At 42.2% G+C, this 25,123-nt stretch overlaps 1 protein-coding gene across 2 annotated transcripts in view; it reads left to right on the plus strand.

Moving 5' to 3' along the window:
• DCLRE1C (DNA cross-link repair 1C) overlaps nt 1-24,558 on the plus strand; it is a 48,221-nt gene extending 23,663 nt beyond the window's left edge. For both annotated transcript variants that reach the window (XM_033209573.1, XM_033209574.1), the window contains 5 exons: nt 3,185-3,321; nt 4,614-4,668; nt 8,115-8,203; nt 11,662-11,756; nt 23,413-24,558. In XM_033209573.1, coding sequence (XP_033065464.1) covers nt 3,185-3,321; nt 4,614-4,668; nt 8,115-8,203; nt 11,662-11,756; nt 23,413-24,302 — 1,266 coding nt within the window. In that variant the 3' untranslated portion in view covers nt 24,303-24,558. The remainder of the gene's footprint in view (nt 1-3,184; nt 3,322-4,613; nt 4,669-8,114; nt 8,204-11,661; nt 11,757-23,412) is intronic.
• Nucleotides 24,559-25,123: the final 565 nt, after the last annotated feature.

Genomic DNA, 25,123 nt, shown 5'->3' on the forward strand with positions numbered 1-25,123 from the left:
GTGGATCACTTGAGGTCAGGAGTTCGAAACCAGCCTGGCCAGTGTGGCAAAACCCCGTCTCTACTAAAAATACAAAAATTAGCCAGGCATGGTGGCGCGTGCCTGTAGCCCTAGCTGCTAGGGAGGCTGAGGCATAAGAATCGCTTGAACCTGGGAGTTGGAGGTTGCAGTGAGCCAAGATGACACCACTGCCCTCCAGCCTGGGTGACAGAGCAAGACTGCCTCAAAAAAAACTAACAAACAACCCCAAAAAAAAAAAAAAAAATCCATAAGCTTAGGCAGAGCATAGTGGCTCACACCTGTAATCCCAGCACTTTGGGAGGCCAAGGCAGGCAGATCACTTAAGTCTAGGAGTTCAAGACCAGCCTGGGCAACGTGGTGAAACCCCGTCTCTACAAAAAATACAAAAAAAGAAAAAAGAAAAAAAGCTGGGTTGGTGGTGCATGCTGGTATCCCAGATACTTAGGAAGCTGAGGTGGGAGAATTGCTTGAGTCTGGGAGGTGGAGGTTGCAGTGAGCCAAGATTATGCCACTGCACCCCAGCCTAGGTGACAGAGTGAAACCCCGTCTCAAGTAAATAAATAAAACATAAAGCTTTTTGTCCCTTTTTCTGTTGGACTCATAGTATTGGGCCCCTTGCCCCATAAATCTTTTTTTTTTTCTTTTTTTTTTTTTTGAGACGGAGTCTTGCTCTTTCCCCGGGCTGGAGTGCAGTGGCCGGATCTCAGCTCACTGCAAGCCGGGTTTTACGCCATTCTCCTGCCTCAGCCTCCGGAGTAGCTGGGACTACAGGCGCCCGCCACCTCACCCGGCTAGTTTTTTTTTTTTTTTTTTTGTATTTTTAGTAGAGACGGGGTTTCACCGTGTTAGCCAGGATGGTCTCGATCTCCTGACCTCGTGATCCGCCCGTCTCGGCCTCCCAAAGTGCTGGGATTACAGGCTTGAGCCACCGCGCCCGGCCCATAAATCTTTTAATTGGCAAATTTCTTTTTGCTGTGAATTTTCTCATATCCCAGAAAGTAGCTTAATTAGTAATTTCTTTACTGTCAGGGTTACTTTCCTTAAGATGCTATTTCTATCTGCTTAAAAGATTTTTTTAGGTCACATACCCTTTAAGAATCCTAACAGGTAAGTCCAGAGCTCGTAGAGTCCAGTCTTAACTCTCATGTGCAGCTTCCTAAGAAACAGTACCAAAGGCACCCCAAAGAAATTTGAGTGAGATGGAATGTTAATGGTTTGGAAGGTTCTGGATTTAAAAATAGCGCCTTTGGAAAAGTTGTCCCATTATTTTTCAACTGTTTGAAAACACTTGTATTTGTTAGTTTTTTCCCTCCAAATTTATTTTGAAAACTTTTTAATTTGAATTAATGAATTTATTTTAGACAGAGTTGCTCTGTCACCCAGGCTGGAGTGCAGTTGTGCAATCATGGCTCACTGTAGCCTCGACCCCCCCCCAGGCTCAATGGTCTTCCTGCCTCAGCCTCCTGCATAGCTAGGACTGCGGGTGTGTACCACCCACCTGGCTAATTTTTAAATTTTTTTGTAGAGACAGAATCCCACTATATTGTCCAGGCTGAAATCTTTTTGTTATTAAAAAAAAATTTTTTTTTTTTTTTTTTTTTTTGAGATGGAGTCTCGCTCTGTGGCCCGGGCTGGAGTGCAGTGGCCGGATCTCAGCTCACTGCAAGCTCCGCCTCCCGGGTTCACGCCATTCTCCTGCCTCAGCCTCCCGAGTAGCTGGGACTACAGGCGCCCGCCACCTCGCCCAGCTATTTTTTTGCATTTTTTAGTAGAGACGGGGTTTCACCGGGTTAGCCAGGATGGTCTTGATCTCCTGACCTCATGATCCGCCCGCCTCAGCCTCCCAAAGTGCTGGGATTACAGGCTTGAGCCACCGCGCCCGGCCTAAAAAAAAATTTTTTTTTTTGAGATGGAGGTTCACTCTGTTGCCAGGCGCAACAGAGTGCAACGGAGTGCAGTGGCGCAATGTGGGCTCACTGCAACCTCCACCTCCTGGGTTCAAGCGATTCTCCCCCCTCAGCCTCCCAAGTAGCTGAGATTACAGGCATGTGCCACCATGCCTGGTTAATTTTGTATTTTTAGTAGAAATGGGGTTTCACCATGTTGATCAGGCTGGTCGCAAACTCCTGACCTCAAGTGATCCACTTGCCTCGGCCTCCCAGAGTGCTAGGATTATAGGCATGAGCCACTGCACCCAGCCCTGAAAACTTTTTAAACAGTAAAGTTGTAAGCCTGGTACAAGGATCTGGGCCCAGTGTCTCTCGCCTGTAATTCCAGCAGTTTAAGAGGCCAAGGCGGGCAGATCTCTTGAGGTCAGGAGTTCGAGACCAGCCCAGCCAACATGGTGAAACTCTGTAACTAAAAATAGAAAATTTAGCTGGGTATGGTGCTGTGTGCCTATAATTTCAGCTACTTGGGAGGATGAGACATGAGAATTGCTTAAACCCAGGAGGCAGAGGTTTTAGTGAGCTTAGATGGCACCACCCCTCTCCAACGTGAGCAAAGCGAGACTCTGTCTTAAAAAAAAAAGACTGATACAAGGAACACCATACACCCTTGGTTTGGATTTACTGGGTTGTCAACACTTTGCGCCTCTCTTCCTCCGTCTCGGTATATATAACCAGCTCCCCACTCCAAACCACTTGAGAGTAAAGTTACAGACTCCATGGTGCGTCACCTTGAATCCTTCAGCCTGTGGCTCTTGAGAAGAACGTTCTCCTGTATAACCACAATACAATTCCCTTCCTCAGCACATTTCATGTTGATACGGTCCTATTAGCTGTTACACAGTCCATGTTCAGATGTCCCCAGTTCTTCCCATGGTGTCCTTTATAGCTTGTGGAAATAGGAGAACACGGGATCCAGGATTTATCTGAGGGTCATGCATTGTGTTCAGTCAGGCCTAAAGGGTCTCCTTTGATACAGCTGGTTTGTCCAGCCTTTTGCGTCTTTGTCTTCACATTGGTGGTTTTGAAGAGTCCAGCCCAGTTGTTTTGCAGACTATTCCCCCATTTGGAATTATCTGATTGTTTCTTCATGTCTACATTTTTTTTTTTTTTATTTTTTAATGTCTGGAAACTTTTCTACTTTTGTTTTTGAGACTGCCCACAACAGATTTGTAGAAAATGTAGAACTGTTTTTCTATGCTTTTTATCTTTTTTAGGCAGAGGAATATTTTCAGTGGAGCAAATTACCCTGTGGAATTACTTCCAGAAATAGAATTCCACTCCACATAATCAGTATTAAGCCATCCACCATGTGGTTTGGAGAAAGAAGCAGAAAAACAAATGTAATTGTGAGGTAAGAAAGCAATGTCATAGGTCTTCTGAGAGACACTTTGAGTAAATTGTCTGATTTAATTTCATTTAAGTGCAGTCTAGCCTAAGCCCAAGAATATAACTATATATTATAATTAATTTCTTAAATTTAAACTTTATTTAAACAGAGGGGATGCTGCTTCCAAACCAGTTACACACCATCAGCTAGTGTATCCTGAGGTTCCCTCTGGGTAGGTTGATGAGATGGTTGGAGACTGAAGGCATCTGAGTGCTTGGCTAAGAGTAAGAAACTGATGTCATACAGAACAGAACCCTTGGTGGAGTAGTGACCATAATGATCACAATATTTTAGCAACATTTCCTTAACTTTGGTTGTTTAGAATATCTGCAACAGGTCCTTCCCCCTCCTTCCCCTCCTCCCCTCCCTCCCTTTCTCCCCTCCCTCCCTTTCTTCCCTCCCCTCCCTTTCTCCCCTCCCTCCCCCCCCCTCTTCTCCCCTCCCTCCCCTTCTCCCTTCCCTCCCTCCCTCCCTTCTCTCCTCCCTCCCTTCTCTCCTCCCTCCTTCCCCTTCCTCCCCTTCTCCTCTCCCTCCCTTCCTTCTCCCCTCCCTCCCTCCTTCCCTCCCATCTGAGTGCTTGGCTAAGAGGAATAAACTGATGTCATAGAGAACAGAACCCTTGGTGGAGTAGAGGAGTGACTGTAATGATCTTAATATTTTAGCAACATTTCCTTAACTTTGGCTGTTCAGAATATCTGCAACAGGTTCCTTCCTCCCTCCCTCCCTCCCTCCCCTTCTCTCTCTCTCTCTTTTTTTTTTTTTTTTTGAAGACAGAATCTCACTCTGTCATCCAGGCTGGAGTGAAGTGGTGTGATCTCAGCTCACTGCAGCCGCTGCCTCCCGGTTCAAGTGATTCTCCTGCCTCAACCTCACTAGTAGCTGGATTACACACATGTGCTACCACCATGCCCAGCTAACTTTTTGTATTTTCGGTAGAGACAAGAGTTTTACCATGTTGGCTAGGCTGGTCTCAAACTCCTGAGCTCAGGCAATCTGCGTGCCTCGGCCTCCCAAAGTGCTGGGATTATAGGTGTGAGCCACCACACGCGGTCTACAACAGGTTTCCACTTCTGGAAAAAGTTCCCTGCTATCCCAAGAAGAAATTCCTGATTTAGGGTGATTTCAGGACACGTGCTGCTGAAGCAAGCCCATTAGGGTAGTTTCATGCTAGAACAGCCCAAATGAGAAGGGCCAGCTTCGCTTAGTTCTAGTTTTGCACAGTGATCTTTGTATTTTGTGTTTTCATTTCCCTTTAGGACTGGAGAGAGTTCATACAGAGCTTGTTTTTCTTTTCACTCCTCGTACAGTGAGGTAAGAGGATCCCATGTACTCATAACCCTTATTGCTCCGTGTTCTGCAGCCTTGGTAGTTGACCGTAGTCCCCTGACTCTCAGAAGCATCTCTGTTTCTACCTAAGTTTCATTTCCTTTTAGTTTTTTTTTTTCCTAAATGCATTTGATCTTCATTATTCACAGATTTTTTTTTTTTTTTGTCTTTTTTCTTTTTTTGGTTGAGACAGTGTTTAACTCTGTTGCCCAGGTTGGGGTGCAGTTGTGTGATCTCGGCTCACTGCAACCTCTGCCTCCTGGGTTCAGGTGATTCTCCTGCCTCAGCCTCCTGAGTAGCTGGGACTACAGGTGCCCACCACGATGGCCAGCTAAAATTTTTGTATTCTTAGCAGAGACAGGGTTTTACCATGTTGACCAGGCTAGTTTTGAACTCCTGATATCAGGTAACCTGCCTGCCTTGGCCTCGCAAAGTGCTGGGTTGCGTGTGTAAGCCACTGTGCCTGGCCTCACGGATTCTATTTTTATGTGTTGACCTACTCACTGAAACTGACCTGTAACTGCAGCATCAATATGTACAGTGCTTTTGTGATCATTTGTGGACTTGTGGAGAGTGGTGAAAAATTTGAGTCACCTGATGTGCCCATTCTCAGCTCAGGTAGAACAAGGCAACGCTCTGCCTTCTTTCAGCTCTTGTTCTGTCCACAAGTGTATCAGTCTGTTCTCCTGCTGCTCTAAGGACATGCCCGAGACTGGGTCATTTAGAAAGGAAAGAGGTTTAATTGATTCACAGTTCTGCAGGGCCGGGGGAGGCCTCAGGAAATTTACAGTCATAGCAAACACATCCTTCTTCGCTTGGTGGCAGCAAGAAGTGCAGAGTGAAGGTGGGGAAAGCCCCTTGTAAAACCATCCGATCTCATGAGAACTCTCATTAGAACAGTGTGGAGGTGGCCACCTCCATGATTCAATTGCCTCCCACTGGTCCGTCCCACAACACATGGGGATGGAAACTACAGTTCGAGATGAGATTTGGGTAGGTACACGTCCAAACCATATCAAAAGTGTCCTTTTGGCCATCTATTCAGTGCCATGCTTTTCATGTTTTTGTGCTTTTTGTTGGTGATCTTATTTAAAATGGTGACCAAACATAGTACTGAAGTCCTATCCAGTGTTCCTAAGCACGGGAAGACTGTAACATGGCTTCTAGAGAAAATATGTATGTTAGATAGGCATGAGTTATAGGGCTATTGGCCATGAGTTCAGTGTTAATGAATCAAAGTATCGATTAAATGAGGTGTCTTTCAACAGAAACACACATAAAACAAGCTTATATATTAATTGGCTGATGAAAGCGATGTCACCAAAGGATGGCAGGAACCCTGTATTTTCCCTAGCAGCAATGGTTCAGTATTTGCTAATTCAGCATTTATGGTGACTTTATAGAATATAACTACTGCAAATAAAGAGAATTGGCTGTATTAATGCCTTATTTTAAGGCAGGCATTTGATAAAAGGGAGTCAACTTGTATAAGTGAGAGGGGGTGCTCCTTTATTGGGTGTCTCTTATCTCCTTGGGGCCACTTCATCTCTGAGAATTAGTAGTGAACCATTTCTGGTAAAGGCTTGAATTTTTTTTTTTTTTTAATCCTTTATTCCCTTCAAAAGTCTCTGATTTCTACCAGCCTCAATGAGCTTCGTGCAAATCAAATAGGTGTTGGGCAGGCAGGTAATGCTTTCTATTTGCATGCCTACTGTGAAGGTACAAAAGATACTGTTTGTGAAAAATATCTAAAGAACAGACCTTCCTGCCTTTCCCCTGTCTTAAAGTAGCCCTTTTATTTTTATGTGGAGTTACTGGCAGTTCTTGGGTTCCTGCCTCTTTCAATTTGGTGGTATACTAATAATTACATTGGGTTCTAGTCTGTCCATTTGCAGAAGGGCATAACAGTCTTTGTGTTGTCATTATCAACTTAGTAATGGATGATTTGATTGACTTTTTCACCAGGTACCAAGCTAAGCACTTTACATGCATAATCTCATTTATACTTTTAAATGAAGAATCTAAAATTAGAGCCATTAGGTAACTTGACTGAGATCACAAGCTCACCAAGGTCTAGTAAGAGACAAAGCTGAAGTTCCTCTAGGTTGTAGAGATGTTTTGAGGAATAGTGACAGAGTTCCTCTATTTAGCATTCTGAACTTTGCAAAAAATCAAGGTATTCATGAAGTTTTTGCATGTAATTGTTTGTTTAGAATTAATCATTGGGACAAGCAGTCTATGTGCACAGTCTTTCAACCCTCACTGGCCACATAAGAATGGAACACTTCCTTATTGAGAGGGGGGAGAGGGAGAGAGGAGCGCTCCCCACAGCGTGAGCACACAGCCTGCGGCAGCTCAGTGCCTTGTGTGGAAACATCTTTCTCTGCTTTGTACTTGATGTGTGTCCCTTTGTTCTACTTAAGCCTGTGTGTCAATGGCCCTTAGGCACACCCCAGTTGTCCTTATTTCAGACAGCATGATGGGGGTTCCTTCCTGTGTGGCAGGAGAGGGTTGCATGTAGGCAGGTAGCCCTGTGTTGGCTGCAGGGAGAGACATGCTGGTCAGTGGGGACCAGTGCACATTGTTGGACTTGATCTTGCTTGGTCTGTTCTCAGGAAGTGAAGCATTGCTCCATCCAGTGCTTGACTGCATTGTGTTTTCCTTGGTGACTCTGACACCAAGATACAATGGTGTACAAGATACAACCAGTGTTTGGTTCCTTCTCTGGAATCAGTGACCAATGCATGGTGTTCTGCCCAATGAGAATGAACCATTTGAACAAATCAAGTAACCCCAAAGGTGTAATTTTCTTGGCATTGTTAATGATTATTTGTAGGAGTAAATAAGTGCAATTCTTTTGTTGTTCTTTTTTAGAGATGGGGTCTCTCTGTGTTGCCCAGGCTGGCCTCACATCCCTGGGCTTAAGCAATCCTCCTGCCTCAGCCTTGAGTAGCTGGTACCACAGACATGTACCGCTGTGTCCAGCTAAGAAATGCAATTCTAAGACCTTGTTTTTTTTGTATATGTATATTATACTTAATGCCCAGCTAAATTCTCATTTGAAAGGGGATTTGTTAAACATCAGCAACTGAACTTCTTGGACAAGGAAAGCAATATATTAAAAAAAAAAAAAATCTTTGAGTCCCATTAGTGATTCTCAGCTCTTAACTGTGGATCAAAATGGCCTGGGGAACATTTAATGTACTGATTTATAGGCCCACTAGTACTCAGTGTTCAGATGTTTGGGAGTGAGGTCTGGGTATTGGATATTTTTTTCCCCAAGAGGTCCCTGGTGATCCCCACATGCAGCCAGCATTGAGAACCACAACCATAAGAGAGTTCTGCTTCTCCTTCCCCAGCTTCCCTTTATCTCCCCTAACAACCTGTTTCATTGTAGAGATCATTGACCCATGTGATTTTTCTTTTTCTAGATTAAAGATTTCTTGAGCTACGTCTGTCCTGTGAACGCATATCCAAATGTCATTCCAGTTGGCACAACTATGGATAAAGTTGTCGAAATGTGAGTAGTCATTGGTTGTGGGACTTGATGTCTCCCTTTGTGGCTCTTGGCTAGGACACAAAGGAGAGTTTGCCTGAATGTTTACAAATCTAGAATCTGTTTCTGTTGGGACATTTCTGAACTGATACTCATTTCCATTTCTTCCTGTAGTGTTTCCTTTAGTTCAACAATGTGGCAGAAGGTATAGGTAGTGTTGTCAGCTTCTCCTAGGTTGCATCCCAGCTCCACCATTAATTAACAGTGCAGTATAAGCTTGGCCAGATCACTTCTTCGAGCTGGTCATTCTGAATCAGCAAAATGGGAATATTGATGCCTACTTGTTCGGCTTCTAGAGATAATACAGTGAGACAGTATAAGAAAAGCACCTAGCACCGGCCGGGCGCGGTGGCTCAAGCCTGTAATCCCAGCACTTTGGGAGGCCGAGACGGGCGGATCACGAGGTCAGGAGATCGAGACCATCCTGGCTAACACGGTGAAACCCCGTCTCTACTAAAAAAAATACAAAAAAATTAGCCGGGCGAGATGGCGGGCGCCTGTAGTCCCAGCTACTCGGGAGGCTGAGGCGAGAGAATGGCGTAAACCCGGGAGGCGGAGCTTGCAGTGAGCTGAGATCCGGCCACTGCACTCCAGCCCGGGCGACAGAGCGAGACTCCGTCTCAACAAAAAAAAAAAAAAAAAAGAAAAGCACCTAGCACCATGCCAGGTAGGTCATCAAGTGTCTACTGAATGGATAACTGAAGCCAAAGGAGAGGTGCAATAGTATTCATGGATGTCTTTTACTACAGTATTACCATTTTCTTACCTCTTCTTTGGGTTTCATTTATGCATTCATTAATGATTTATTTATTTAATTTTTTTTTGAGACAGGGTCTCACACTGTCACCAAGGCTGGAGTGCAGTGGCGTGACCTCGGCTCACTGCAACCTCCACCTCCTGGGTTCAAGCGATTCTCCTGCCTCAGCCTCCTGAGTAGCTGGGACTACAGGTGCCCACCACCACGCCTGGCTAATTTTTGTATTTTTAGTAGAGACGGGGTTTGCCATGTTGACCAGGCTGGTCTTGAACTCCCGAGCTCAAGTGATCCACCTGTCTCAGCCTCCCCAAGTGTTGGGATTACAGGCATGAGCCATTGCACCCGGTCCATGAAATGGTTTCTTTAGTGCCAGCCATATGGAGGGAATGGAGCTTGGGTTCCAGGTTGCCTAAGACACCCAGTGTCCTAGCAGAGCTCCAGTCTCATGGAGAGGCCAGGTGCAAAGGCAGCACACAAGCTCAATGGGTGCAGAAGGAACGAGGCCCCTTGTCAGGGAATCTGCCTCACAGACCCCGATGAGGACATAACAGGACCAGGCTTGCAGATGTCGATGGAAAGGAGGACGGACAATCTCTGGAGAGAGGTCTGGGTTGGAGACACAGATTTGGAGTTGGCAGTGCAGGTGAGAACTGAAACCATGAGGACAGAAGAAGTCACCAGGAGTGGGAGGAGGGATCACAGAGCTGAGGCCAGAACCCTGGGCAGCACATTTAAGGGAGAAGTGAAGGAGGAGGAGCTGGGCTGAGATGGAGAGAGTGGCCCAGACAGCAGGATGAGAGCAAAGGGAAGGGGTAAGCAGAGGGTGCCCATGGAGTGTCTTGAGAAGTCAAATAATATGGGGACTACCAGGTGTCCTGTTTCCTTGGTAATTAGGTCATTTGTGTGTGATCAGTGAGAGCAATTCAGTGGACTTGTGAGTTACAAGCCAGATTTCAGTTGAGAAATGGGTAAAAAGTGAGGAAATGAAAAATACTGAGGACAGACTATATAAAAAGTTTGACAGTGAAGAGAAAGTTAGAGACAAGATGGCAACAGGAGGCAACAATCAGGAGGCTTGATCTTAAAATAGCTGAGACTTCAATATGTCTGTAGAACTAAACTTGAATACACATATACTTGGACGTGTTCAGGAATCACTTGAGATGCTTGTTTTTGTTGTTGTTTTTGTTTTTTTTTGAGATGGAGTCTCGCTCTGTCACCCAGGCTGGAGTACAGTGGCGCGATCTCAGCTCGCTGCAAGCTCCGCCTCCCAGGTTCACACCATTCTCCTGCCTCAGCCTCCCGAGTAGCTGGGACTACAGGCGCCCGCCACCACGCCAGACTAATTTTGTGTATTTTTAGTAGACACGGTTTCACCGTGTTCGCCAGGATGGTCTCAATCTCCTGACCCCGTGATCCGCCTGCCTTGGCCTCCCAAAGTGCTGGGATTACATGTGTGAGCCACCGCACCCGGCCGAGGTGCTTGTTAAAATGCATATTCCTCATCCTGCTTTTTTTTTTTTTTTGAGACAGATTCTGGCTCTGTCACCCAGGTTGGAGTATAGTGGTGCAACCTCGGCTCACTGCAAACTCCGCCTCCCGGGTTCACGTGATTCTCCTGCCTCAGCCTTGTGAGTAGTTGGGATTATAGGCGCCCACCACCACACCTGGCTAATTTTTGTATTTGTAGTAGAGATGGGGTCTCACCATGTTGGCCAGACTGGTCTTGAATTCCTGACCTCAAATGATCCACCCACCTCGGCCTCCCAAAGTGCCAGGATTCCAGGCGTGAGCCACCGTGTCTAGCCCCCATCCTTCATTTCTAGCAGACAATTCTGTTGTACATAGGTGGGGGAAGATGACCTTACTTTGAAAAGTTAACCCAGGAGAATAGCTGAAATGACTGTAAAGAGACACAGTAATGGATGAGAACTCCTCGAAAGGTTGAAGGGGATGGATCCAGAGAACAGCTGTGGAAACAGGGGCAAGGATGTAAAATGGGGGTGGCTGTAAATAAGTTTCAGGTTGGGCACTTCATGGCCCTGTTCAAATGGTATGTTGTAGATCATCGTAAAGGCTTCCCGGAATCTGCCAGGAGGAGGCAGTTGGCAGTGAGGCCTTCGAAAAGGGTAGGACATCTTCAAATCTTATTTTTCTGCCTTTTTGTATCTTATCTCCACTTTGTCTTAGCTTTCAGCCTAAGGACCTAGAATGACAAGATAAATTTGTGGAGATTTCTGTGAGATATAAGTAAACCCTACTGAACAGGGAATGGGAAGCAGCTAGTTATACTGTATCCTGAATGCTAGAGGATGTCACTGTATTAATGGTTTTCAGGATAGGGACCTGCTTTTTTTGCATCTAAGTTTTGCCTTAGTCTATTGATGTAACAATAAGATAAACATCTACCAGGTTGCATTTAAGTGCTTATATTCACCACTTTATTATATCGAAGTGATTTTTAACTACGAAATCAGTTTAGAACTGCTTTTCAATCCTCCAGAGTAGTTGTGTGATTTCCCTTATGGTCAAGATTTTGTTAAAAACACAGGGATCCAAGAAATAAAAAAACAAAAAAAAAAACAAAATTTGTAACACTATCAGTGATGCCTACCTTCTAACAACTTCCCCAAAAGGAAAAAGCAAATATTCTGATTCATTTCAGCTTAAAGCCTTTATGCCGGTCTTCCCAAAGTATGGAGCCAAAGTATAAACCACTGGGAAAACTGAAGAGAGCCAGAACAATCCACCGAGACTCAGGTAAGAAAAATGGTCCTGGGTTCAGAGGGGTGGGCTCCCCGCAAACACTGCTTTCCAGGGAGCTTGGGTCTGGGGGAAGTCGCCTTGGGCAGAGTGGACCCGGGGACTCACCACAGGTCAGACTTGTCACATGGTCTCAGGAAGTACTTTGCCTTCCTGTCTTCAGCCTGTAAAATCAAGAGTCTGAGTCTGCTCTCCTTCCCTGGGTTAAAACAAGTGGTGAAAACTGTGCCATCATGTGTGCTGTTCTCAGCTTTCTGGAAATACGCCTCAAGATCAGTAGAGGCCATAAAGAGAGGCTGGTTTGTTATCCTTGGACATTTTCTTAAGATACTAGTAAATGCTGATAATGGAGACTTTTCTTATCATTATTTCTGATCAAATTGATCAGTAGTGTTTATACAGAAGGCTTTCCCCCTATACCTTGTACCTTCTTTCATTGCTACATTGATTTTTCTAGTGAAGGACAGAGGTAGGCTCTGTAGTAGAAATCAGAATGTTAGATTCTGAGCAAAGCTCTGGGGCTTTCCAGCAGCCCTATTTCATGGTTAGGATTGTTGATTTTCATTCTTTTGGTGGAAAGTCAGTTACTCTGCCGTGCAGTAAATACTTGACCAAAACTCACAAGATAAAGATGATACTATTTTTTGAACACCTATTAATGGCAGGTATTGTGCTAGGTCCTTTACATATGCTATACCTAAGCCTCTAAACAAACTTACAAAGGGTACCATCCCAGTTCTAATTATGACGAAACTGAAGTTTAGAGACTTAAGTCCCTAAGGACTAGCAAGAATGGGCCTGGGATTCTAATCTAGGCCTGTCTCTCATCTCTTGCTTCTACATTTCTGCTCATGGAGAATCTAATTTTAAAACATTTAGATGACAATTCCAAGACTGATAAAGTAAGTCTATTACTGGTGCTTGAAGAAAAGCACATTTGTTTTTGTTTCAACAATTAAAAGGTTTTAGAAAAACAGTTCCATTAATTTCAAATGTTAACTCTATTATGTAATGTATCCTCTAATCCTTACAAATTTACGTAGTTTTTTTTAAAAAAACAGCTTTCCTGAGGCATAACTGATAAAAACTGCACACTTAAGGCGTACAATTTGATAAATTTTTTTTGCATATGCATACACTTGAGAAACCATGACTACAATTAAGATAGTGAGATTATCACCTTCAAGTTTTCTTATGCCCCTTTGTCATTCCCTCCTATTCTCACCCATGCCAAGGCAGCCACTGATCTGCCTTCTGTCATTATAGTTTGCATGTTCTAGAATTTCATATAAATAGAGTCATATAGTATGTCTGGGTTACTTTACTTAGCACATCAGAGATTCATTCATGTTGTTGCATGTATCAGTAGTTCACTCTCTTTTATTGATGAGTAGTCCACCTCAGGGATATACTACAAGTTGCTGATCCATTCACCTGTTGATGTACTTTTGGGTTGTTTCCAGTGTCTTTCTTATTATAAAGAAAGCTGCTATGAACATTCATGTACAAACTTTTGTATGGACATAGGTTTTCACACCTAAGAATGGGTCATATGGTAGCTCTATCTTTAAGAAACTGCCAAAATGTTTTCCAAAGTGGTTTGACCATTTTGTGTTCCCAGGAGAAGTGTATGAGAGTTCTGGTTGCTCCACATCGTTGCCAATACTTGGTATGGTTAGACTTTTTAATTTTAAATATCCTAATAGGTGTGCAGTGATAGCTCTTTGTGGTTTTAATGTGCATTTCTCTAAAGACTAGCAAGGTTGTGTATCTTTTAAGGTGCCTATTTGCCATCCATGTATCTTCACTGGTCAAGTGTCTATTCAAATCTTGACTCATTTTTAAATTGTTGGGTTTTGTTTTGAGACAGAGTCTTGCTGTCACCCAGGCTGGCACTATCACAGCTCACTGCAACCTCAACCTCCCAAGCTCAAGTGATCCTCCCACCTCAGCCTCCCAAGTAGTACAGGCATATGCCACCATGCCTGGCTAATTTTTATATTTTTTGTAGAGACAGGGTTTCACTATGTTGCCCAGGCTGGTCTCAGACTCCTGGGCTCAAGCAATCTGCGTACCTTGGCCTCCTAAAGTGCTAGAATTACATGCGTGAGCCACTGCACTCATCATGTTACTAAGTTTGCCTAAGTTTCTGAATACAAGTTTTAAAAAAATATATATCAGGTGTATAGAAATATTTTCTTCTACTCTGTAGGTAATCTTTTCCATCTTTTTGGCAGAGTATTTTGAAGAGCAGAAATTTTAAATTTTGATCAAGTGAATTTATCAAGTTTTACTTTTTTCTGTATCATATCTAAGAAATCTTTGACCCAAAGGCATAAAGATTTTCTCCTGTGTTTTCTGCTAGAAGTTGTCACAGTTTTAGGTTGTACATTTAGATCTGTGATTCATTTTTGTTTTTAAAAATATGGTTCAAATGTAGATCCAAGATAATTTTTGTGTGTGTGTGTGTATGGATATCTAAATGTTCTTAAACCATTTGTTGGAAACACTATCTTTATTCACTGAATTGCTTCAGCACTTATGTTGAGTCAGTTTACAACATATGTGGAGGTTTATTTCTGGATTCTCTGTTATGTTCCATAATCTCTGTCTTGAAACCAATATCACCTATCTCGATTACTGTAGCTTTGTAAATCTTGAAGTCAGATGATTTAAGTTCTCCAACTTTGTTCCTTTTTTCTTTTTGTTTTTTTTTTGAGATGGAGTCTCTCTCTGTTGCCAGGCTGGAGTGCAGTCGCATGATCTTGGCTCACTGCAACCTCTGCCTCCCATGTTCAAGTGATTTTCCTGCCTCGGCCTCCCGAGTAGCTGGGACTACAGGTGTGTGCCACCATGCCCAGCTGATTTTTGTATTTTTAGTAGAGATGTGGTTTCACCATGCTGGCCAGGCTGGCCTCGATCTCTTGACCTCATGATCCGCCCGCCTCAGCCTCCCAAAGTGCTGAGATTACAAGAGTGAGCCACCATGCCCAGCCAACTTTGTTCATTTTCAAAGTTGTTTTCGTTATCCTAGGTCCTCTGCATTTCCATATGAATTTTAGAATCATATGCCAATTTGTACAAAAATGTCCTCTCCTGAGGTTTTGATGAGGATTGTTTTAAATCTGTTGATCAATTTGGGAAGAATTGGCATCTTTTTTTTTTTTTTTTTTTTGTTGAGACGGAGTTTCGCTCTGTCGACCAGGCTGGAATGCAGTGGCCGGATCTCAGCTCACTGCAAGCTCCGCCTCCCGGGTTCACGCCATTCTCCTGCCTCAGCCTCCCGAGTAGCTGGGACTACAGGCGCCCACCACCTCGCCCGGCTAGTTTTCTGTATTTTTAGTAGAGACGGGGTTTCACCGTGTTAGCCAGGGTGGTCTCGATCTCCTGACCTCGTGATCCGCCCGTCTCGGCCTCCCAAAGTGCTGGGATTACAGGCTTGAGCCACCGCGCCCGGCCTAAGAATTGGCATCTTAACAATATTGAATTTTTCAGATCCATGAACATGATATACCTCTAAATTTATTTGTCTTCTCTAATTTCTCTCAGCAGTGTTTTATGATTTTCAGTATATAGATCTGTGTAAATGAATCCCCAAGTATTTCATTTTTGGGGATACTGTTGCACATGGTATTATTTTTTAAGTTTCAATTCCTGATTGATTGTTGTTAGTATACAGAAATATAGGCTCAGTCTCCCTTAGTCAAAATGCTTGGGACCAGAAGTGTTTTGGATTTTGGACTGTTTTGAATTTTGTAACATTTGCATTTGCCTTTGATGGTTGAGCCTCTTTAATCAGAAAATGTAAAATGCTGCAATAAGGGTTTCCTTTGTAGTTCAGGTGTCAGACTTTTGGATTAGGGATACGCAACCTGTGCAACTGATTTTTGTATTTTGATCTTGTATCCTGCAACCTTGCTAATCTCACATATCGTTCTAGGGCCTTTTTTTGTAGATTTCATTGCATTTTCTACATAGATTATCAATGTTGTGTATATAGACAATTTTGCTTCTTCCTTTTCAGCCAGGATGTTTTTCTCTTGTCTAGACTAACCACTACAATGTGAAACAAGTGGCAAGAGCGGGTGTCACTGCCTTGTTCCCAGTCTCAAGGGGAAAGCATTCATTCTTTCACCATTAAGTATAATGATAAGTATAGGCTTTGTGTCAGGCAGAATTACTTCCTTTCTGTTCTTGGTAGGTGGAGGGATATCAACAATGGATAATGGGTTTTCTCTAACACTTTTTCTGTATTTATTGAGATGATCCTATTGTTTTTCTTTATACTCTGTTAATATGGTGACATACATTGATTTTTGAGTATTAAACCAAACTTGCAGTTCTCTAATCCCTCTTAGTCTTGACATATTATCCTTAAGTATTATGGTAACAATTCTCTCATTTACGTTCAGAAGGGCTATTGGTCTGGAGTTTTGGCTTTTCTTTTCCTTGTAATTGTGTGGTTTTGATATCAGGATACTGCTGGCCTCACTGTTATGAGGTGTTTCTTTATTCTCAGTCTCTGGAAAAATTTTTCAAGGATTGGCATTTTATCTTTCTTCAGTAACTGGTAGAATTTACCAGTGAAGGCATCTGGGTGGGACAGGAGTTTTCTTTGTGGGAAGGTTTTTTTTTTAAACTACAAATGTGATTTAATAGGCATAGGACTATTCAGGTTATTTTTTTTCTTGAGTAAACTTTGGTAACTTGAATCTGTCGAAGAATCTGTCTTATCCATGTTGCTTAATTTTTTGGCATAAACTTGTTTTTATTTTAGTATCTGTAGAATCTACTGATATTAACCGTCTTACTCCTGATATTACTTTGTGTCATCTCTAATTTTTTTCTTGATTAGTTCAGCTAGAAGTTTACCAGTTTTACTGATCTTCTCAAATAAGAAGTTTTTGGTTTTCTTTTCTTTTTTTTTTGGCAGGATGTAGTTTCCTATTTCACTGAATTCCACTCTGATCTTTATTTCATCTGCTTATTTGGAATGTTATGTGCTCTTTAAGTTTCTTAATACAGAAGCTGAGGTTGTTGATTTGAGACCTTATTTTCTAATGTAGGCATTTAGTGCTATACTTTTCCCTCTTTAGCAGCATCCCACAAATTTGTCTTTTTATTTTCATTCAAAACATTTTCTAATTTTTCCTTTGACACATGGGTTACTTAGAAATTTGTTACTAGTTTCTGAATTTTGGAGAACTTTCTAGAGATCATTCTGTTGTTATCTAATTTAATGTTATTGTGGTCAGAGAACATACTTTGTATGACTTTTTTTGAGACAGATTCTCATTGTCGCCCAGGCTGCAATGAAGTGGCACAATCTTGGCTCACTGCAACCTCAGCCTCCCAGGTTCAAGTGATTCTCCTGTGTCAGCCTCCGAATAGCTGGATTTATAGGCCTGTGGTACCACACCTGGCTACTGTTTTGTATTTTTAGTAGAGATGGGGTTTTGTCATGTTGGTCAGGCTGGTCTTGAACTCCTGACCTCAGGTGATCCATCTGCCTCCCAAAGTGTTGGGATTATAGGCGTGAGCCACCACGCCTGGCTTTGTACTTTTATTGAGATTTATGGTCCAGAATATTTACGGACTATCAATTGTGGAGCAATTTACACATTAAACCTCGTAAATGTTTAATGTGTACTTTAAGGAAATATATGTACTACTGTTGTTGGATGAGTGTTCTATAAATGTCAGTTAGGTTGACAATGTTGTTCAGGTCTTCTACATTCTTGTTCTATCAATTATTGCCAGAGGGGTGTTGAAATTTCCAGTTGTAATTGTGGACTTGCCTATTTTGCCTTGATTTGTTCTACTGGCATTTGCTTCATCTATTTGAGGCACTATTAATAGGTATACACAAGTTTAACATGTTATATCCTCTTGAGGGATTGATACCTTTATCTTTAGGAAATGAGTCTATTCCCTGGTAATATTCTTAGTTCTACAATCTACTTTACCAGAGCCATTTGAATTTCTTCTCATTAGTATTGGCTTGATGTATCTTTTTCCAGCTCTGCACTTTTGTCTTTATATTTAAAGTGGGTTTCTTGTAAGCAGTATGTTGTTTGATCTTGTTTTTATGGCCAATCTGGTAATTTCTGGCCTTTAATTGCAGTGCTTAGACCACTTAGTTTTATTGTACCCACTGATATGGTCAGGTGTAAATTTATCCTCTTAGCTATGTTCTTTATTCTTTGGCCTTCTTTCAGATCAAGTAATTACTGATTGATTGTATTTAATCTGTTGTTGGCTTATTGGCTGTGTAACTCATTGATTTCTTATCTGAGTGGCTTCTAACGCAGTCATCCCTTTGTATCCTTGGGGGATTGGTTCCAGGACCCCCTCCCCCCGCCAAAGAGTACCAAAATCTGCATATGTTCAAGTCATATTAAATGGTGTTACGTTTGCATATAACCTACACATATCCTCCCATATATTTGAAATCATCTCTAGAATACTTATACTTTACAGTGTAAATGCTTGGTAAATAGTTGTTATACTGTATCAATTTTTGTGTGTTTTGTATTTTAATTTTTGCTTTTTTCCAAATATGTTTGATCTGTGGTCAGTCAAATCCACAGATGTGGAACCTGTGGATACAAAGGACTGACTGTATACATCTTTAACATATCAGAGTGAAAAGATAAATGATACATTATTCCAAGTATGGCATAGGAATGTTACAGCAGTATATTTCCATTCTTCTCCCAGTCTGTGCTGTTATCGTCATACATTCTCCATCTAGTATAAACTCCACAATACAAAATTATCTTTTAAGCTTTATTGAAGTATAATTGATATACCATAAATTCATCCTGTATAGGTGAACAATTCCACGACTGTTAGTATAACAGAATTGTACAATCATCTCCACTATCTAATTTTGGAACATTTTTATTACTCAAAAAAGAAACTTTTTTTTTTTTTTTTTTTTTTTTTTGAGACGGAGTCTTGCTCTGCCGCCCAGGCTGGAGTGCAGTGGCCGGCTCTCAGCTCACTGCAAGCTCTGCCTCCCGGGTTCACGCCATTCTCCTGTCTCAGCCTCCCGAGTAGCTGGGACTACAGGCGCCCGCCTCGTCGCCCGGCTAGTTTTTTGTGTTTTTTAGTAGAGACGGGGTTTCACCGTATTAGCCAGGATGGTCTCGATCTCCTGACCTCGTGATCCGCCCGTCTCGGCCTCCCAAAGTGCTGGGATTACAGGCTTGAGCCACCGCGCCCAGCCTCAAAAAAGAAACTTTATGTCTATTTCCAGTCACTCCCATTTACTATTCCCAGCCTTAGGCCACCAGTAATCTAGAGTTTGTCTCTATAGATTTGTGTTTTCTGGACATTTCATAGAAGATAACTCATACGGCTGGGCACAGTGGCTCACGTCTGTAATCGCAGCACTTTGGGAGGCCGAGGAGGGTGGATCATGAGGTCAGAGAGATCGAGACCATCCTGGGTAACACGGTGAAATCCCATCTCTACTAAAAACACAAAAAAATAGCCAGGTGTGGTGGCGGGCGCCTGTAGTCCCAGCTACTCAGGAGGCTGAGGAAGAATGGCGTGAACCCAGTGAGATCATGCCACTGCACTCCAGCATGGCTGACAGAGCTGGATTCCATCTCAACCAAAAAAAAAAAAAAAAAAAGCATACACCATGTGCTATTTTGTGCCTGGCTTTTACTTAGCATGTTTTGAAGGTACATCTATACTGTGGCATGTATCAGTACTTCATACCTTTTTATTGCCAACCAGTATTCAATTGTACAGGCATATGACATTTTGTTTATCCACTCACCAGTTGATGGACATCTGGGTTGCTTCCCCTTTTTAAATAATAATGCTATGAACATTTGTGTACAAGTCTTTACGTATCTTTCTCTTGGGTTTTATTTCTTGTGGGGTGGGGGTAGAATTTTGGAGTCATAGTTTGCTTGGGCTGCCCTAACAAAATAACACATACTAGGTAGCTTAAGCAGGAGGCCAGGCATGGTGGCTCACGCCTATTATCCCAGCACTTGGAGAGGCCACGGCAGATGCATCACCTGAGATCACGAGTTCAAGACCAGCCTGGCCAACATGGTGAAAATCTGTCTCTGCTTAAAAAAATAAAAAATAAAAAATAAAATAATTAAAAAAATAAGTTAGGCCAGGCGCAGTGGCTCACACCTATAATCCCAGCACTTTGGGAGGCTAAGGTGGGCAGATCATGAGGTCAGGAGTTTGAGACCAGCCTGGACACTATGTTGAAACACCATCTCTACCAAAATTACAAAACTTAGGCATGGTGGCACGCACCTGTAGTCCCAGCTACTCAGGAGGCTGAGGCAGAAGAATCATTTAAACCCTGGAGGCGGAGGTTACAGTGAGCCGAGATTGCGCCACGGCACTCCAGCCTGGGCAACAGAGCAAGACTCTGTCTCAAAAAAAAAAAAAATTAGCTGTCCATGATGCTGAGTGCCCATAATCCCGGCTACTTGGGAGGCTCAGGCAGGAGAACTGCTTGAACCCAGGAGGCAGAGGTTACAGTGAGCCAAGATTGCACCACTGCACTGCACCCTGGGTGACAAGAGCGAAACTCCATGAGAGAAAACCACAGGTAGTATTTCTCACGGTTCTGAAGGCTGGAAGATGAAGGTGTTGGCAAGGTAGGTTTCATTCTGAGGCCTCTTCTCTTGGATTACAGGTGGCTGCCATCTCTTTTGTGCTCACATGGCCTTTTCTCAGTGCATGCCCATGGGGTGGCAGGGAGAGCATACATGCGAGCTGAAGTATCTTTTAAGGATACTAATCTTATCAGATCAAGGCTCCAGCCTTATGATGGTTTAACCTTAATGATTTCCTTAGAGGTCCATCTCCAGATAACAGCCACATTGGCTTTAGGGCTTCCACATATGAATTTTGACAAGAAACATTCAGTTCATAACATATGGTCAATCTGTTTTAACACCTCAAGGAACTGCCAAACAGTTCCATACTGAATACATTTTACATTCCCTCCAGCAATATGTAAAGATTCCAGTTTCTTCACATACTAAGACTTCTGTCTTTTTGAGTATAGCTATCCTAGTGTGTGTACGGTGGTACCCTGCAGTTTTGATTTGCATTTCTCTAATGACTAATGTTGAGCTTTGTTTCATGTGCTTATTGGCCATTTATGTAACTTTTTTGGTGAAATGTCTATTCCTATCTTTTGCCCCTATTTCAACTGGATTATTGACCTTTGTATTGAGTTGTAAGAGTTAAACAGTCTAGTATCAATGCTTTATCTAATATTATTAGGAAATATTTTCTCTGACTTGTCTTTTCATCTTCTTGATGGTGTCTTGAAGTGTAAAGGTTTTAAATCGAATTTGCCTTTTTTTTCTTTCATTGCTTATGCTTTGGTATCATATCTAAGAAAATATTGTTTGATCCAAGATCATGAAAACTGACTCCCATGGTACGTAATTTCACGGTCAGTTTTGATTGTATTTTCCTGCTTCTTGAATTTCTGATAATTTGTTTTTGAATGCCGTACATTCTGAATTTTACCTTTTTAGGTCCTGCATAATTTTGGATTTCTAAAATCATTCTTGAGCTTTGTTCTAGCATGTGGTTAACATGTTTATAGTTTGATCTTTTCATGTCTTTTACCTTTGTTATGCAGGACCAGAGTAGCATTTAGTGTATAATTTTCCCCACTACTGAGGCAAGGCTCTTCTTGGTTCTTTTACAAATGCCCATGGATCATGAGGTTTTCCACTCTGGCTGTTGGGACCAGGACTAGGCACTGTTCCTGGCACAGTGAGTTCTGGGCACTTTCTTTTTGAGTGATTCGTTGCCTGTCTTCTGGTAGTTTTCTGACAAGCACATGCTGCTCAGTACACTGAACACTTGGTGGGGACTCCTCTGCAGCTTTTCAGAGTTTCTGTGCAGCACTCTCCTCTCTGGTCTTCTGCTCTGTAAATTCCAGGTACCTTGATATCTTCAACGTTCCAGTTCCATCTCAACTCAGGGATGTCCATAGGCTCTATCTAGATGTTCCCTCCCTGACTGGAATCTGTTATGAAGCAGTGAGTCAGGCAATCAAAGGACTCATCTGTGTCTTGTTTCTCACGTCATTGTCCTTAATTGCTCAATGTCCATTTTGAGAGGTAGTCTGATTTTTAGTTATTTCAAGTGGGAGGTTAAATCTAGTCTGTTACTCTATCTCACCTGGAAGCAAAAGTCCTTTCTGCCTTTAATCTTTTGTGCCTTTTATGCATCTACCCAATCCACACTTGTTTTTGATAAATGTTTTTTGGGATCAGGCACAGTCACTGATTTGGAATGCAGAAAAGTTCAACTGAGAGATCATACAAAAATATTTCATAAAAAGGTAATTTGGGGCCAGGCAAAGTGGCTCATGCCTCTAATTCCAGCACTTTGGGAGGCCGAGGTGGATTTCTTCAGTGAGTGCAGGAGTTCAAGACCAGCCTGGGCAACAAGGGGAAACACTGTCTCTAAAAAAAAATTAGCTGGACATGGGGGTGGATCTCCTGAGTCTGGGAGGTCGAGGTTGAACTGTGATTGTGTGAAACATAAAAAACAACTTTGGCATAGTAGTGAGGGACCTAAAACATACATATAATCTTTGGCTTAAAATCTGTATCCTGCAGTCTAGGATGATTCCAAATATAGTCATTAGATATCTTAGTGACCTTAAGTCCTAAGATCAGTTACAAGTCATAACGGACTTTTAAGAATGAGGTTGGGTCCTGTGTATTGACACACCCTTTTCTCTGGGCCTAGCTTCACACTGGGAAGGTGGGAGCTGGATGACGGTCTCTATGGTCCATTATATTAGTATCTTAAAAATGCAATGTTTAGCCACATCATTTAAGTGGATTATTATAAAACCAGATTCAGCAGCAGAACACGAAGTTGCCATACACTGTAGTTTCAGATGCATTTAATTTCCTTCCTAGGCTAGATAACGTTAGAAGATGGAAAATATTTGTTTTTCCAAGTAAGGCTTTTTTCATTTTAAGAACATTTGTTGACACAGCATGCTTAATTTTGAATTTTAAGTTCTTGACACATTGATTTTTCAAGTATTTTGCTTTAAAGTTGATTTAACCTGTCGCAACTTTGTGCATAAAGCATGTCAATAAGATGCTCATAAAAGAGAAAAACCTTAATAAAAAGCCATTTAATTTTCCCATGACTATCTCTTTGATGATCCTCTGCCAATACCTTTAAGGCACAACCCACTGAGCATCTACTATTTGCATTTGCAGAGCACACAGGCTTTGCAAACCTGGCTGATGAACAGAAATCAGCTGTAGAACTTAACACAAAAATCAAATTATTTGGTCCTGTCTTTTAGGGATTCAGTAGGTCTGGAATGAGATACAGAAACCTATGTGGTTTTTATTTTTTAAAGTTTTGCATATGATTGTAATGATCAGCCAGGCTTATATATAGAGCAGAGTGACTGCTCTATATTCTCCACTGATAGTCTGGCATTATAAAAAGTTGAAGGATGGTAATTAAATTGTTCAGTGTATCCCAAGAATATCTTTTCCCTTTGAAGAAGAGTGGCCACCCTATTCCTTGCAATTCCAAGAATTAAAAGTAGGTACAAATTGGCTCCCTTTGCCTTGTTTCCTATAAACCTGTTTTGTTTGTCCCACAGAGGAGGAAGATGACTATCTCTTTGATGATCCTCTGCCAATACCTTTAAGGCACAAACTTCCGTACCAGGAAACTTTTCAACCTGAGGTATTTTCAATGACTGCAGTATCAGAAAAGCAGCCCGAAAAACTGAGACAAACTCCAGGATGCTGCAAAACAGAGAGTACGCAGAGCTCTCGTTTCACAAACTTTGTAGATTGTGAAGAATCCAACAGTGAAAGTGAAGAAGAATTAGGAATCCCAGCTTCACTGCAAGGAGATCTGGGCTCTGTACTTCACCAGCAAAAGGCTGATGGGGATGTACCCCAGTGGGAAGTATTCTTTAAAAGAAATGATGAAATCACAGATGAGAACTTCCCTTCCTCCATAGAGGCAGGGGGATCTCAGTCACCAAAGCTTTTCAGTGACTCTGATGGAGAATCAACTCACATCTCCTCCCAGAATTCTTCCCAGTCAACACACATAACAGAACAAGGAAGTCAAGGCTGGGACAGCCAATCTGATACTGTTTTGTTATCCTCCCAAGAGAGAAACAGTGGGGATATTACTTCCTTGGACAAAGGTGACTACAGACCAACAATCAAAGAGAATATTCCTGCCTCTCTAATGGAACAAAATGTAATTTGCCCAAAGGATACTTGTTCTGATTTGAAAAGCCGAGTTCAAGATGTAACAACAGTTCCTAGTACTGGAGAACCAATTACTCTAAGCAGTGAGAAACATATACCTGAGGAAAAAAGTTTGCTAAATCTTAGTGCAAATGTGGATTCCCAGAGCTCTTCTGATTTTGAAGTTCCCTCAACTCCAGAAGCTGAGTTACCTAAACGAGAGCATTTACAGTATTTATATGAGAAGCTGGCAACTGGTGAGAGTATAGCAGTCAAAAAATGAAAATGCTCACTCTTAGATATCTAAGAATTCAAAGTGCTTCAACCTAGAGCAACCACTAAAAAACCTGTACAGAGATGAGTCAATATTACAATAGAGAAAATACAATACTTAAAAATGTTCAAATAACCTGGTTTGGTGTGGTGGCTCACACCTGTAATCCCAGCACTTTGAGGTGGGCAATCGCTTGAGCTCAGGAGTTCGAGACCAGCCTGGCCAACACAGTGAGATGTGTCTCTACTTACAAAAAAAAAAAAAAGCCAGGCATCGGTGGGCTACTCTCGAGGCTGAGGTGAGAGGATCACTTGAGCCCAGGAGATTGAGGCTGCAATGAACCGTGACTGTGCCACTGCACCTCCAGTAGACTGGGTGACAGAGCAAGACCCTGTTGGAAACAAAAAAAGGCAAGGCACAGTGGCTCATGCCTGTAATCCCAGCTTCTCAGGAGGCTCAGGCAGGAGAATCACTTGAACGCAGGAGGTGGTTGTTCAGTGAGCTGAGATTGTGCCATTGCACTCCAAGCTAGGCAACAAGAGCAAAACTGTTTTAAAAAAAAAAAAAGATAGAACTAAACCCATACATATCAATGATTATACTAAATGTAAATAGTCTAAGCACATCAATGACAAGAGACGTGGGGGAAAAAACCAACATAACCCTATGATCTGCTGTCTATAAAGAAACTCAATTCAAGTGATAGATAGGTTAAAAGGATGGAAAAAAGACATGTACACAATTAAAGATGGAGTGGTTATACAGTTTCCTAATGATAAAAGGTCTAGTTCACCAAGAAGACAAAATAATCCTAAATGTATATACACCTA

The sequence above is a fragment of the Trachypithecus francoisi genome, unplaced genomic scaffold (assembly GCF_009764315.1).
Source record: "Trachypithecus francoisi isolate TF-2019V2 unplaced genomic scaffold, Tfra_2.0 Lachesis_group9, whole genome shotgun sequence".
Lineage (NCBI taxonomy): Eukaryota > Metazoa > Chordata > Mammalia > Primates > Cercopithecidae > Trachypithecus > Trachypithecus francoisi.